Here is a 13212-nt window from a genome sequence, read left to right on the forward strand (position 1 = left end):
TTATTATTATTATTATTATTATTATTATTATTAAACTATTATTATTATTATTATAAATATTATTATTATTACATAAAAATACATTGTATCATCATAATACTATATAACACAAATATAATACTTTGATTAACTAATAATGCTTAATTAAACATAATCAACAAATAAAATTATTAATAATAATACATGCACCATTAAATGAACTCAATATAAGAATGGTAAAGAAATCTACACATTAATTAATTAAATAAACTAAATTCTTTAATAAAATACGGGGTATTACACCCCTCTCCCCTGAGAAAGCTAAACCCACCCGCCACTGATATTTTTTGAAATAAATTATAATTAGCAATGATAAATTTCTATGGTTTTTTAATCAAAATTATGAGCAAATAAATTAATGATAATTTTGACCATTATATATAAGTAAAGATACTAATGTTAGCAGCTGCAAATATTCATCTAGCAATTGAGAATATTTATTCTTTAAATTTATAATTTAGTTTACTTAATCACTCCCTTATAAATGGTGTCTTTTTAATGATCAATTTACCCGACACTTGAGGGGCCGGTACTCAGTCAACAACTTCTTATGACAAAAGTTACTTCTAATTTTTTGCTTCAATTTCCAAAAAAAAAAAAAAGTTACTTCTAATTTAAATAAATAAATAAAGAAAAAAAAGTCTAATATGTGTATCACATTGCTTAATTAGCATTGGATTAAGTATAAGTCTAATACACTCCCCCACATGCAGGGGTCAATCCTGTGGTATTAAGGCGATCGCCTAAGCCCTTGAATTTGAAATGAACTCAAATTTAGGTCCATAGTGCACATATAGTAATATATATATATATATATATATATATATATATGACATGAGTAGTGATGCTCCAAGAAGTCTAATATAATATATATACTTATTTCCATGTTCAATAAGTGATTATAATTTAAATTAAATAATGTTGTATTTTTCATGGTAACATTTATAGAGTTTGATTTCTAAATAAAAAATTAAAAAAAATCTAAAAATAACATTTAAAAATACGTTTCCTATGTCCTATGTATGGAACAAAATTTTCAATACACACATACTTAGATATAAAATAAACCGCATTGCAAAATTCAAACTTTAAAGAATTTAGTAAAAAAACTTCTTATATTCTTTTTTTTTATATATATAATCTGTTTTTGTTTCAATTTAAGCAATTCTCTCTATTGTCTCTCACCCTTGCAACTCCATCTCTCTCTCACTTTATGCAATTTTTTTTGTTTCTCTTACAATCGTCTCTCATTTAGTTTTCCAAAAAAGTAAACAAATTATTAAAACTAGAAACTTGAGCTGTTATATATCCCACCAAATTCAATTTGCGAGTTCAATATAATACGTAATTTTACTTATTTTTTACTAATTAATGTAATAAAAAATCAAATACTTCTCTTTCCAAGGATTTTTCTGCATGTTTTTTGTCTCTCTCTTTTATCTTTTTTTTTTTTGCGTTTATCATTCATGAATTTTGGACTTACACAAGAAAGATGATGTGCCAATTTTTTGATTAATTTAAATTTTTTTTTTTTTTTTAAATTTGGAAATTCTAATAGAAATGTTTTACTAATTGGAGATTGATTATTTAGTATAACACAAATTTTGCATTTGCTCTAATTTACCGCATTGAAAGACTGGTTGATAATAAATATATTAATGCGACAGAATGTTACACTTAGTTTCTATGTGATCCAGAAAATTAAATAAATGTTGTATTTGAAAAATTAGAAGTTTTCAGTAATTAAATAAGGGTATGTCCTTTTTGTATCATGTTAAAAATTAAATATTCTTTTATATAAGTGGAGAAAAAAAAAAAAAAAGCACATTTATTAAATCTAGAAGACGACAAAATATGTGTAACTTGTGTAATCAAATCTAAATTCACTGTTGTGCTGGAACGTCACCTATTATTATTAATATCCCATGTGTAATGTGTATATATGTGACATACCTCTTTGAGTGCGTGTCTCTTTCACACAGTAGCGAATAAATTACGGTTGGCTCTTGCTTTAGTGTGACAGCATGGGTCCTTTGCTTTTTTACACTCAATATCTATCATTTTTGATAAAGATGTAAATAAAAATAATAATTTAATAAAACTTTCCTTCTTTTTTTTTTTTTTTTTTTTTTTCCTCATATTGGGTTCCACCACAAGTCAATAAAAAAAGCTATACCCTTCAAAATGATTCCTGATCGAGAAGCATCTAGGGGGAGCCTATGAGGAATATAATCCAAAGTAGTAGCTTATTTATTTATTTTTTTAAATGCACTCCCAAGTTGAAACTAAATTTTAGATAATATTATTTAGAATTTTATTATATATTATTTTTTCATATTTTAGTATATTTAGTCAATATATTTAAGAATATATTCATATTTGTGAAGTTTTTGCAATTTACTTGACCAGAAAATTAAAGATTGAAAGAGTTTTTTTTTCTGATACTAAAAGGCATGCAGTTACGTAATATAATCTATTCATTCTCAAAAAACGAACAATTGTAATAAGCTGTAACAGCATCACAATTTAATCACAAAACAAAATTTGAAGCATTTATGATTAAGTTTTCCCCCCTTCTAAGTGTGTACTTAAGTTCAATACATTTACCCTTTCATGTCCCTATTTTGTGTTTATATTATTTTTTTCTTCTTCTTTTTTACTATATTTATTTGTTTTTGTTTTCAGGTAAATTTTAGTTTTTTTTAGTAAATTATTTTTATTTGAATTATTCGAATGAGACAACCTTTTCAATCTCTGATTTGTTACCAGAAAATTTGATTTACTTTTATCTATTTTATTGTCCCAAAAATTTAAAATTCCAAGAAAAAAAATTTACCACTAAGCTTTACTTCTTCCTCCTTAATCAAAATATGGAAACATTGAAGACGCTTTTCACTGCTGAGGCTTGCCCTTAGCAATAATATCACAGTCAACTTTCTCTCTCTCTCCAGGCTTTTTACAGTTGCTCTCTCTCTGTCTCTATTGGCTTGTGTTGCAGTATTTATAATAAGTGTGGACTGAGAAGGGAGAACCGGACCCTGCATTAATTGCCAGGTACAACATTTTGTAATTTTTTTTATTTTATTAAACCAAAACGTTACCAAAATATTAAAACCAAAAACAAGATGAGCTGTAATTTGAAGTACCATTTACTAATTAATTAAGACAATCAAAAATCAATTACTGATCATTCATTAAAGTAATAGTTTATTTGTTCTATTGGAATGAGAATCCAACATTTTATTTTCCCCAAAACCCCTATTGAGTGTGACCTATTATCAGAAGTTACGTTATTTTTCAAAATTTCCTTGATCATTTATTTTTGGACAAGTGTAAAAAACACTCCTAAACTATATTCCGCCCAACACTTTTACCCATATTTAAAAAAATGTGCAAAAAAACACCCCTAATCTTTTCATATTGTGCAAAAATATCCCATCTGATATAAATTAGTGCTGTAATACATGTTTTTCCCTTTTACTCTTCCGAAAATGCCCAAGGGGATATATATGCTATTAATTTCATACTATATAGGTGTTATGTGCACACTACACATTACCTTATATTTTCTTTTTGAAACATTTTATATATATATATATATCTCTAAACATTTTTTAAAAAAAAAACTTTGAGAATTTGTAGAGCAAGGTTTTGAATTTTTTGAGATTCCAATTTACTCTTTTCAACTAATTTTTTTTCTTTATTTTATTTTTTTTCGTACCAACACTGTTAAACCAAAAAAAAAAAAAAAAAATTCCAATATCAGTGTGCCCTTGTTTTCGGAGTTTGGAAAAATTTTATTTTTATTAGTTTGTAGTTTTTTATTTTTATCTTTACTTTTCTTTTAGACTTTTATTTTTATTTTATGTTTTTACCTTTACTTGTCCATTGCCAGGTTTCTCCAATAATGTCATTTTCGGTTATTTTATAAAATTATTTATTTTTATATATTTTATAAAATGGTTCAGAAATGGTAATTTAGTCAACTTAGAGTTTAAATTTGTTAGAGGGACCTATTTGCACCAGATTGAAACTTTAGGAGTGTTTTTTTGCACGAGAGGGACATCCTCCAATAATGTCATTTTCGGTCATTTTACAAAATTATTTATTTTTATATATTTTATAAAATAATTTAGTAATGGTAATTTAGTCAACTTAGGGTTTAAATTTATTAGAGGGACGTATTTGCACCAAATTAAAACTCTAGGGATGATTTTTGTATGTGAATGGTGTGATATGCACTTAAATATAATTTAAGAGTATTTTCTGCACTTGACCGACACTGAACTATTCTTCTACCTCAAACCTTACTCATGTGTCAAAATTAATACTATTGGGTTTCCGCCATTAGTTGGCTACGATTTGACAGTATATAAAGATTTGAATTGTGAATTTATTATATCTTTCATTTCATATGTGGTATCTCCTACTCTCCCTTGTTGGAACTTATACTAATTATTCAATTATTGTTTTGAAGACACAACTTTATTTGTTGATTGTCATATAACCCTCAAAACAAACAGAGATTTCGGAATCTCTACTTAAGTAATGCATATTACTTGTTTATATTATGTAATCTGCATCATATATATATATATTTCAATTAATTCATACGTTTCTTCAATGCAAAGCGAAAAATTATGTTTCGGTTAGGGTACAATCTTATCATCAAATATTGTTGCGTATCATCAAATTTTTTTTTTTTTTTTTTGAGATAAATCTCTACGAAAGAGTGAGAGACTTTGTGAGAAACCAAAAAAAGAAGAAGTACATAAAGTAAGAGAGAGAGAGATGGAGTTGCAAGGGTGTGAGACAATAGAGAGAATTGCATAAATTGAAATAAAAAAAGATACAGAAAAGAAGAATATAAGAAGTTTTTTACTAAATTATTTAAAGTTTGAATTTTTCTATGCTGTTTATTATATATATAAATATGTGTGTATTGAAAAAAAAATTACATGTTATTTTTATTTATTTATTTATTTTTGAAAATTAAACTCTTTAAATGTTACCATGAAAAATGTAACATTATTTGATTTCAATTATAATCACTTATATATTTATACCAAAGAGTGAGAGACTTTATGAGAGAAACAAAAAAATTGAATTTCAATATTCTTTTCCCTCCTCTAATTATAATTCCTTTTATTCTATTTAACAAATAAGTTTTTTAATATTATATATTTCTTTATCCAATTATATTTCTTTTTATTGAATTTTTGTATTTTTAGTTTTTTAATTGTATATATTTCCTTCACTAATTAGATTTTCTACTACTCTATTATTAAATATATTTTTTAATATTATAAATTTTGTTCTCTAATTAGATTTTCATTTATCGAATTTCAATATATATATTTTTTATTCTGGTTTCCTTTTATTGAATTTCAAATATTTTCTATTACTATACTATTATTATTATTATTAGTATTTTCAGTACTATATTATTAAATAAATTAATATACTGAAACACTGAAAACAATTTTTGTACTTTTAATAATAAACTTAATATTGTAGATAAATATATTTGGAAGGTACATTGTCCCATGTTATTGCAGCAACCATATTAACTTATTGGAGCAATTTCTTTCATGATGCTATCGTGAGGGCACCCGTAATCCAAAGTAGCTTTACTTTGTCCAATGTTAACTGGAAAATGCTATACAAAATTATTAAATAAGTTTTTTAAAAAAAAAAAAATTATACAAAAATTGCTTTATCGATTAAATAAGTTTTTTTTTTTTTTTTTTTTATATATAAAATTCTTCTTCTTTTTTTTTTTTTTTTAATTATATTTGAGTATAATTATACTAATTTTACTTTTGCTGTTATTTTAGAGTGTTGATTTTAAAGAATTTTCAATTCTTTGTTCTTTGATACTGACTATTGACTATTGAGTTTTTTTTTTTTTTAGTTTTTTAATATTTTGATTTAGAAGAATTTTTAATTATATCTGAGTACGATCTATTGATTTTACTTATTTTTTATTTTTATTTGCTTGTGAATTTTGATGGAATATGTTTAGTCTAATTTAGAGTTTTTGATTAAGTTTTTTTAAAAAAAAAATTATTTCTTTTATTATATTCTAATATAATTTTATTGATTTAATTTTTATGTTATTTTTCAAGTTTTTTATTTAAAAGAATCCTTAATTCTTTCTTCTATTCTATTTGAATATGATTCTATTAATTTTACCTTCGTAGTTATTTTTAAATTTTTTTATTTTATTGTTAAATTTGATAGAATAGATTTCGTGTAATTTACGGTTATTGATTAACTTATTTTTAAATAAAAAAATTATTTCTTTTACTCAAATATGATTCTAGTGATTTAATTTTTGCCATAATTTTTTTTAGGTTTCAATTTACTCTTTACTCAGCAACTTAAAGAACAAGAAAATGGCTGAAATGGTGGTTGGAGCACTTCTCTCGGCTTCCTTTGACGTGCTGCTTGATCGTCTGGTTTCTCCGGAGTTCAAAAGCTTCTTTTCCAAACAAAAATTTGATGATGGACTCAGAAGCAATATGAAGACAAAGTTACTGGCCCTTCAAGTAGTGTTGGGTGATGCCGAGGACAAGCAGATTACCAACCCGGCAGTGAAAGCTTGGCTGGACGAGCTCCAACATGTTGTCTACCAAACTGACGACTTACTGGACGAGATAGCTACCAAGGCCTTGAGGCACAAGTTGGAAGCTCATGATCAAAGCAGCGCAAGTGTGGTTGGTCGATTTCTCCATCTAATGAAGCAATTTCTGTTACCAATTAATTGTTTTGTCTCGACTCCTGCTTATCATTCTGATAATGAAATAGAGTCCATGATGAAAGAGGTCATCAATAAATTGGACGAGTTCATCAACCAAAAAAATTCTCTTCCTTTGGAGAGTGTTAGAAGACAAGGAACTTCCTCCACACAAAACAACAGAGATGAAACTTCCATAGTAAATGAGTACTCTCAGATTTATGGGAGGGAAGATGACAAAAAGAAGATAATGAAATTGTTGACGTTGTCCGACAATAATGCAACTGGGAATCAGATTCCTGTGATCTCCATTGTTGGAATGGGTGGCTTGGGAAAGACAACCCTTGCTCAACATATATACAATGATACTGAAGTACATGAGAAATTTCATTTGAAAGCATGGGTTTGCGTTTCCGATTCATTTGATAGTTGCAGGATAACAAAGAAAATTTTGGACGATGTCACCGATACAAACAATAACATCGACAACATTGACAAGCTTCAAATCAAGTTGAAAGAGAGCGTCGCTGGGAAAAAATTTCTTATTGTTTTAGACGATGTTTGGAACGATGATTATATTGCCTGGGACGGCTTAAGAAAACCTTTCATTGGTGGAGCACAGGGAAGTAGGATTATCGTAACAACACGCAGTGACAAGGTTGCATCAGTAATGGGCGCCATTTCTAGTCATCACTTGGAGCCACTGTTGGTTGACGATTCTTGGTCATTATTTGCAAGTCATGCATTTGTGAATGGAGGTCATATGCCTAATTCAGAGCTAGAGAAAATTGGAAGAGAAATTGTGAAGAAGTGTGGAGGCCTGCCTTTAGCTGTAAAATCACTTGGGGGTCTCTTGGGGCCCAAACAGGATATTGAGCACTGGAAAAAAATACTGGAAAGCAAGATATGGGGTTTGAAGGAGAAAAACGTTATTCCAGCTCTAAGATTGAGCTATCAGTATCTTCCTTCGTATTTAAAGCGATGCTTTGCATATTGTTCGAAATTTCCTAAAGATTACGAATTTGAGAAGGAGAAATTAGTCCGGTTATGGATAGCCGAAGATCTTGTGCCGCAGCAGCCCAAAAGCAAAAATTCAGTGGAAGAAGAAGGTAATGACTACTTTCATGAACTACTATCAAGGTCATTCTTTCAGAGATTAAGTGACAGTCCTTCCTATTTTGTAATGCATGACCTACTCAATGATTTAGCTCAAGATATATCTGGGAAGTTCTGTGTTAGGTTGGATGATGACAAACCACTTCATAATATATGTGAAAAAGTTCGCCATTTCTCATATCTTCAGTGCGAATATGATGCATTTGAGAAATTCAAGGTTATTAACAAGGTTAATTGTTTACGGAGTTTCATATCATTTCGAAGTGAAGGATGGTCTTTTTTCTTGGGCAGGAAGGTCCTACATGATATGTTACCAACTTTGAGATACTTAAGGGTGTTATCTTTGTCAAGATATGAGATTCATGAACTGCCTCAATCGATTGAAAATTTGATACATTTACGCTATTTGGATCTCTCTCGGACTCGACTCAAACGATTACCTAATACAGTAACAACGTTGTGCAACTTACAGACATTAGATTTGTCATTTTGTGAGCATCTTATTGAGTTGCCTGTCAACATGGGAAAACTAGTAAAGTTGCGCTATCTTGATATCCGAAAAACTAGATTTGCTGAGATGCCAATGCAAATGAGCAAACTGAAAGATCTCCAACGTCTAACAGATTTTGTAGTTGGCAAGGATGGTGGGTCAAGAATTAGTGGGTTGAAGGAACTCAGTCAACTTCGGGGGCAACTCTGCATTTCAGAGCTTCAAAATGTAACCAGTGGTCCGGAGGCGTCAAAGGCTAATCTGAAAGGAAAGGAGCATCTTGAAGGGTTGGAGCTGAAATGGGGCAGCGATACCGACAATTTACAAAATGAAAGAGTTGTACTTGACAACCTACAACCTCATGCGGGAGTGAAGCATCTCCGTATCATTAACTATGGGGGCACAAGATTTTCGAATTGGTTAGAGAAAGGTGATTTGTTACGTGACATGGTGTCCTTGGATCTTATAGGCTGTAAAAATTGCTCTTCTTTGCCGTCAATTGGGCAGTTACCCTCTCTAAAATATTTAACAATTGAAAGCATGAATGCAATAAGGAAGGTCGGTGGGGAGCTGTATGGGAATGCTTCTTCTTCAATCAAACCATTTAAATCTTTGGAGACACTAAGGTTTCATAAAATGGCAGAGTGGGAGGAATGGGATGCATCAGGGATTGAAGAGTTCTCTAGGCTTATAGAGTTTTCTATAGACAATTGTCCTAAGTTGACCAGTGAATTATCTATCCGCTCCCCAATCCTAACAAAGCTTAACATTTCCAAATCCAATCAAGTTAGGCTGTTACTGCAAGGACTTCCTTGCATTCAGGAGTTGAAGATTCCAAATTTGACGGAATTGCCGCAGCAAATGCAACACCTGTCTTCTCTACAGGAATTGGAGATTTCAGGGATGTCAAACTTGAAGGAATTGCCACAGGAGTTGTGCCGATTAGTAAATCTTGAAAGGTTGAAGATAGAGGAATGCCGGAGGCTTGTGTCATTTCCGGACATGAGGCTGCCGCCGAAGCTTAAGACGCTGGAGATCAAAAGATGTCATGGTCTACAGTCCCTAGCATCAGAGGAAATCATCAACAATTGTCTTGAAGAGTTGCGTATCTCTGATTGTTCATCTCTTCTTCAGGTGTCTTTTCCTATCGCTACATTGAAAAAACTTGACATCTCCAGCTGTATCGCTCTACATTCCCAAGCAGCAGCAACAGTACCATCAGAGGAAATCAATAATATTCGTCTTGAAGAGTTGCACATCTATAATTGTTCATCTCTTGCTAAGGTGTCTTTGCCCACTGCTACATTGAAAACACTTAACATCTCCTCCTGTAGGAGATTAGAGTTTCCCCTGTCCGAGGAGATGAAGGATTATAATTACTCCACATCCATTGAAGTTTTGAGTATTAATGAAAGCTGTGATCTTCTCAAGTCGCTGTGGTTAGGCTTCTTTCCAAAGCTTCGTGTTCTCTACATCAAGTCGTGTATGGATTTGGAAACGCTCTTGATCCCAACCATGCTTCAACATCTGATAAACCTTGAAATAGTGAGTTGCCCTAAAATGGTATCCTTTCCCCATGGTGGTGGAGATAGAGGAGGATCATTGGCCATTCCCAATCTCATGGATTTGACAATCTGGGATTGCAAGAATCTGAAGCGGCTACCGCATCAAATGCACACCCTCCAATCTCTTCATAATTTTCAGATAAAAGAATGTCCGGAAGTTGAATCATTTCCAGACGAAGGTTTGCCATCCAACTTAAGGAGACTTGATATCATTAATTGCAATAAACTGATGAAGGGCCGGATGAGGTGGGATTTGCAGCAAAAACTCCCATCTCTTGAAGAATTCTGGATCGGAAGTGAAAATGAAGAAGAAGAGTTGGAGTCATTTCCGGAGGAGTGGCTGTTGCCCCCCACTCTTACTAGACTTTACATCTGGAACCTTTCAAATCTGAAAGCACTGAACCACAAGGGCCTTCAACACCTCACCTCTCTTACAGACCTAACCATTTGGAATTGCCGTAATCTCCAGTCCTTGCCAGAAGAGGGGCTGCCCAACTCCCTCTCTTTCCTGCTAATACAAACCGAATATACTTCATTGGTGGAACTTGTTCTTGATTGGTCCAAGATTTCCCGAATCCGCCGCATACAGCTCGATTTTGTACGAGACATAATAAACTTAGAGTGAGAATGATTGAGTGGTTTGTAATCGTCCAGAAAAACCGAATCAGGTACTTGTTCTACACTCCCTGCAACTTAACCAAACTGGTTTCTTTCTTCTATCCATTGAATTTCTCTTTCATTGCACTGCAGACTGCAGTGGTGGTGTGACATTATGCTAGTACGTGGTGGAAGTGCTATTATGTTACGGGTACAGGGATAAGTTGCTGTGGGCAGCTTTGTGACTATACAAGGCCACCAAATCACGGATCCTCTCAATGTTCTCTATTCCTTGTTAATTGCTTTCTATCCAAAGTTGTTTTCTTATAATTTTTTATTGAAATCCTCTTCTCTTTTTCCTTCATTTTTTATTTTCTAAGACATATAACACTTTTTCCTGCGTAAGAAATGGTGACGGTTATGTTTGATTAGAATTCTGTTTCTACCATGAAATTTCAGGTAGTTCTAAATCTAATACAACTTTCAAGCCAATGTTCTTCATTTGTTACACAGTACAGTCTTCAAATTCCTACTTGTACACATTATGTCTACAGGAGGACTTAAAAAATAAGTTCTACTTAAAATAAGTTCTACTTAAAAGGAGGAATTAAAAAATAAGTTCACTTATTACTAATCGTTGGACACTTAGAATAAAAAAAATAAAAAAAAAAACCTCAATCTACAATTACTGCTCAAAACTTCAACATTTAAAATTCAATTCTTAAAATTTACTGTACTTAAAATTCAGTTGTTTAAAACTGAAGAACTAAATGTCCAAAAATGCTGGGAATCTCATTATTGTATGTTGAATTTCTTTCATCAACTAATCTGTGTTTTTTTTTTTTTTTTTGGTCTCTCTTAAAGTCATTATGGGTTGATTTTGGCAAGGTACTCCATTCAGATTTTTCACGATTTCTTTTTGTTCAGCATTGCATAAATTGGTGGAAGTTCTCTAGATAGTTGAGGACTGATAAAAAGAGTCAAACACTTTTAAGTGTATCCTCAAGTTTGCACACGGTAAAAAGTGTTTTGGTTCCTGACTTGTTACTCAACATGATATTAATAATTTGATTTTAGAAAAGAGGAGATGGTGGTTGATAAAATGTCAAAGTCTTTTTGGGGTTCAATTATTCATCAAAGTAATATGTGTTCACCACGAGTATGACTTGAATCATTGTATAACACAATTTGAGTATCGATAAAAATATAAGTTCTACTTAAAATAAGGTGAGATTTTAATTGAGTGATTTCACTTATTGCTAATAGCTGGACACTTAAAATATATATATATATTTTTTTAAATGCTCAATCTATAAATACTGCTCAAAACTTCAACATCTAAAATTCAGTTGTTAAAAAAATAATAATAATAAATAAAAATAAAAATTGGACCGATTTAAAATTAATGAGGTAGGCAAATTGACTAGCATATGTTCAAAACACATGCAGACTTCTACTTGAATCATTTTTGGTGAAATATAAAATTGTGCCAAAGCCACTACAATATGGTAACAGACATCTATGGGGTGCTTTGAGTTCAATTCTTATTATTAATTATTTTATTGTTACTGGGTATTATAATTTTCACATTCTTGACTGACAAAACCCATGGATGCCCCTTTTTTTTTTTTCATTTTTTTCTTTTTTTGGCAGGGGACATGTGGATTTTAATGGATACTGTGTTGGAAAACTAATGCTGAATCACAAAATCATGGAACTTATATATATATATATATATATTGCTGGGCTGTCCAGTATTTTTCATTTGGTTATTGAGTTATTGTGAAATTATCTATCAAGTTGTGTAGTGTACTGTAAGACTGTAAGTGATGCCCACTCCTTAGGCATGGGAGACATTTGCTGGTTGGGCTGTTGTGTAATGTAATGGCTGAATTGAATTTGTACTTCTTAATTTCATTTTGTGAAATGTTATCTTTTTTTTTCTTTCTTTTTTTCTTCTTCTTAAATTGCTGGTTGTATGCCAAGGTCTGTAATCCAGCAACATTCCTCTACTTTTGAAAGTGGAAGATGAGGGTTTTACTCTTGTTAGGTACAAATGTGTGCCAGTGTTTCTAACCAACGAAAAATAAAACATTTCTGATTGAACTCTTCAGAAGTGGAATAGTTCCATAATGATATTACATCAAATATTTCCTTCTTTTTTTTTTTTTTTGTGGTTTGTTGATGGGAATATGTAATCAGTACAGAACTTGCTTTCATGGTGGTGTCAAAGTAGTAATGAAAAAGTATAATTTGACCCTCTTCTAGGTAGGGATCCGCTAGTGTAAAGTTTTTAATGCTTGGTTTCATGGTGGTGTCTACAGGACAATCTTACTACTACCTCCGTCTCACTTTAAATATCGGTTTCGGAAACCATGACTCACAAAATGAAATAGAGGGAGTTCTTCAAAGAAAAGAGACAGAGTCAACCCACAAAATCGCAAATATAGTCACAAAACCAGTAATTTCAAACTGGGCAGAAGAAGGGCTGTGACATTGGTTCTGTGGAGAAACATGATTTTTTTGCACGAGTGTGCGACACCGTTCAGCCTTCACTCACCAAGTGGCTTGCAATGATCTGTGTGCTTCCGGTCTCAACTCAACTGGTACAAGGGTTGTAGCTATCTGCTGTTACAGCACCATGCTGTAGGGTTTTTCATAAAAGC

The 13212-nt window shown here is 31.2% G+C and overlaps 1 protein-coding gene across 6 annotated transcripts in view; it reads left to right on the plus strand.

Moving 5' to 3' along the window:
* Positions 1-12494, plus strand: part of LOC132292982 (putative disease resistance RPP13-like protein 1) — a 29916-nt gene extending 17422 nt beyond the window's left edge. For 2 of the 6 annotated variants that reach the window (XM_059790419.1, XM_059790423.1), the window contains 3 exons: positions 3038-3093; positions 6396-10617; positions 10700-12177. In XM_059790419.1, the coding sequence (XP_059646402.1) occupies positions 6438-10574 (4137 nt within the window). In that variant the 5' untranslated portion in view covers positions 3038-3093; positions 6396-6437 and the 3' untranslated portion in view covers positions 10575-10617; positions 10700-12177. Of the gene's footprint in view, positions 1-2990; positions 3094-6395; positions 10618-10699; positions 12178-12199 lie in introns of those variants that run through there. The other 4 variants (XM_059790420.1, XR_009477666.1, XR_009477665.1 and 1 more) reach the window with 4 other exon arrangements.
* Positions 12495-13212: the final 718 nt, after the last annotated feature.

This window comes from Cornus florida, unplaced genomic scaffold, assembly GCF_030987335.1.
Source record: "Cornus florida cultivar Cherokee Brave unplaced genomic scaffold, ASM3098733v1 CherokeeBrave_3.0.0_Hap2_scaffold_94, whole genome shotgun sequence".
NCBI classification, from domain to species: Eukaryota; Viridiplantae; Streptophyta; class Magnoliopsida; order Cornales; family Cornaceae; genus Cornus; species Cornus florida.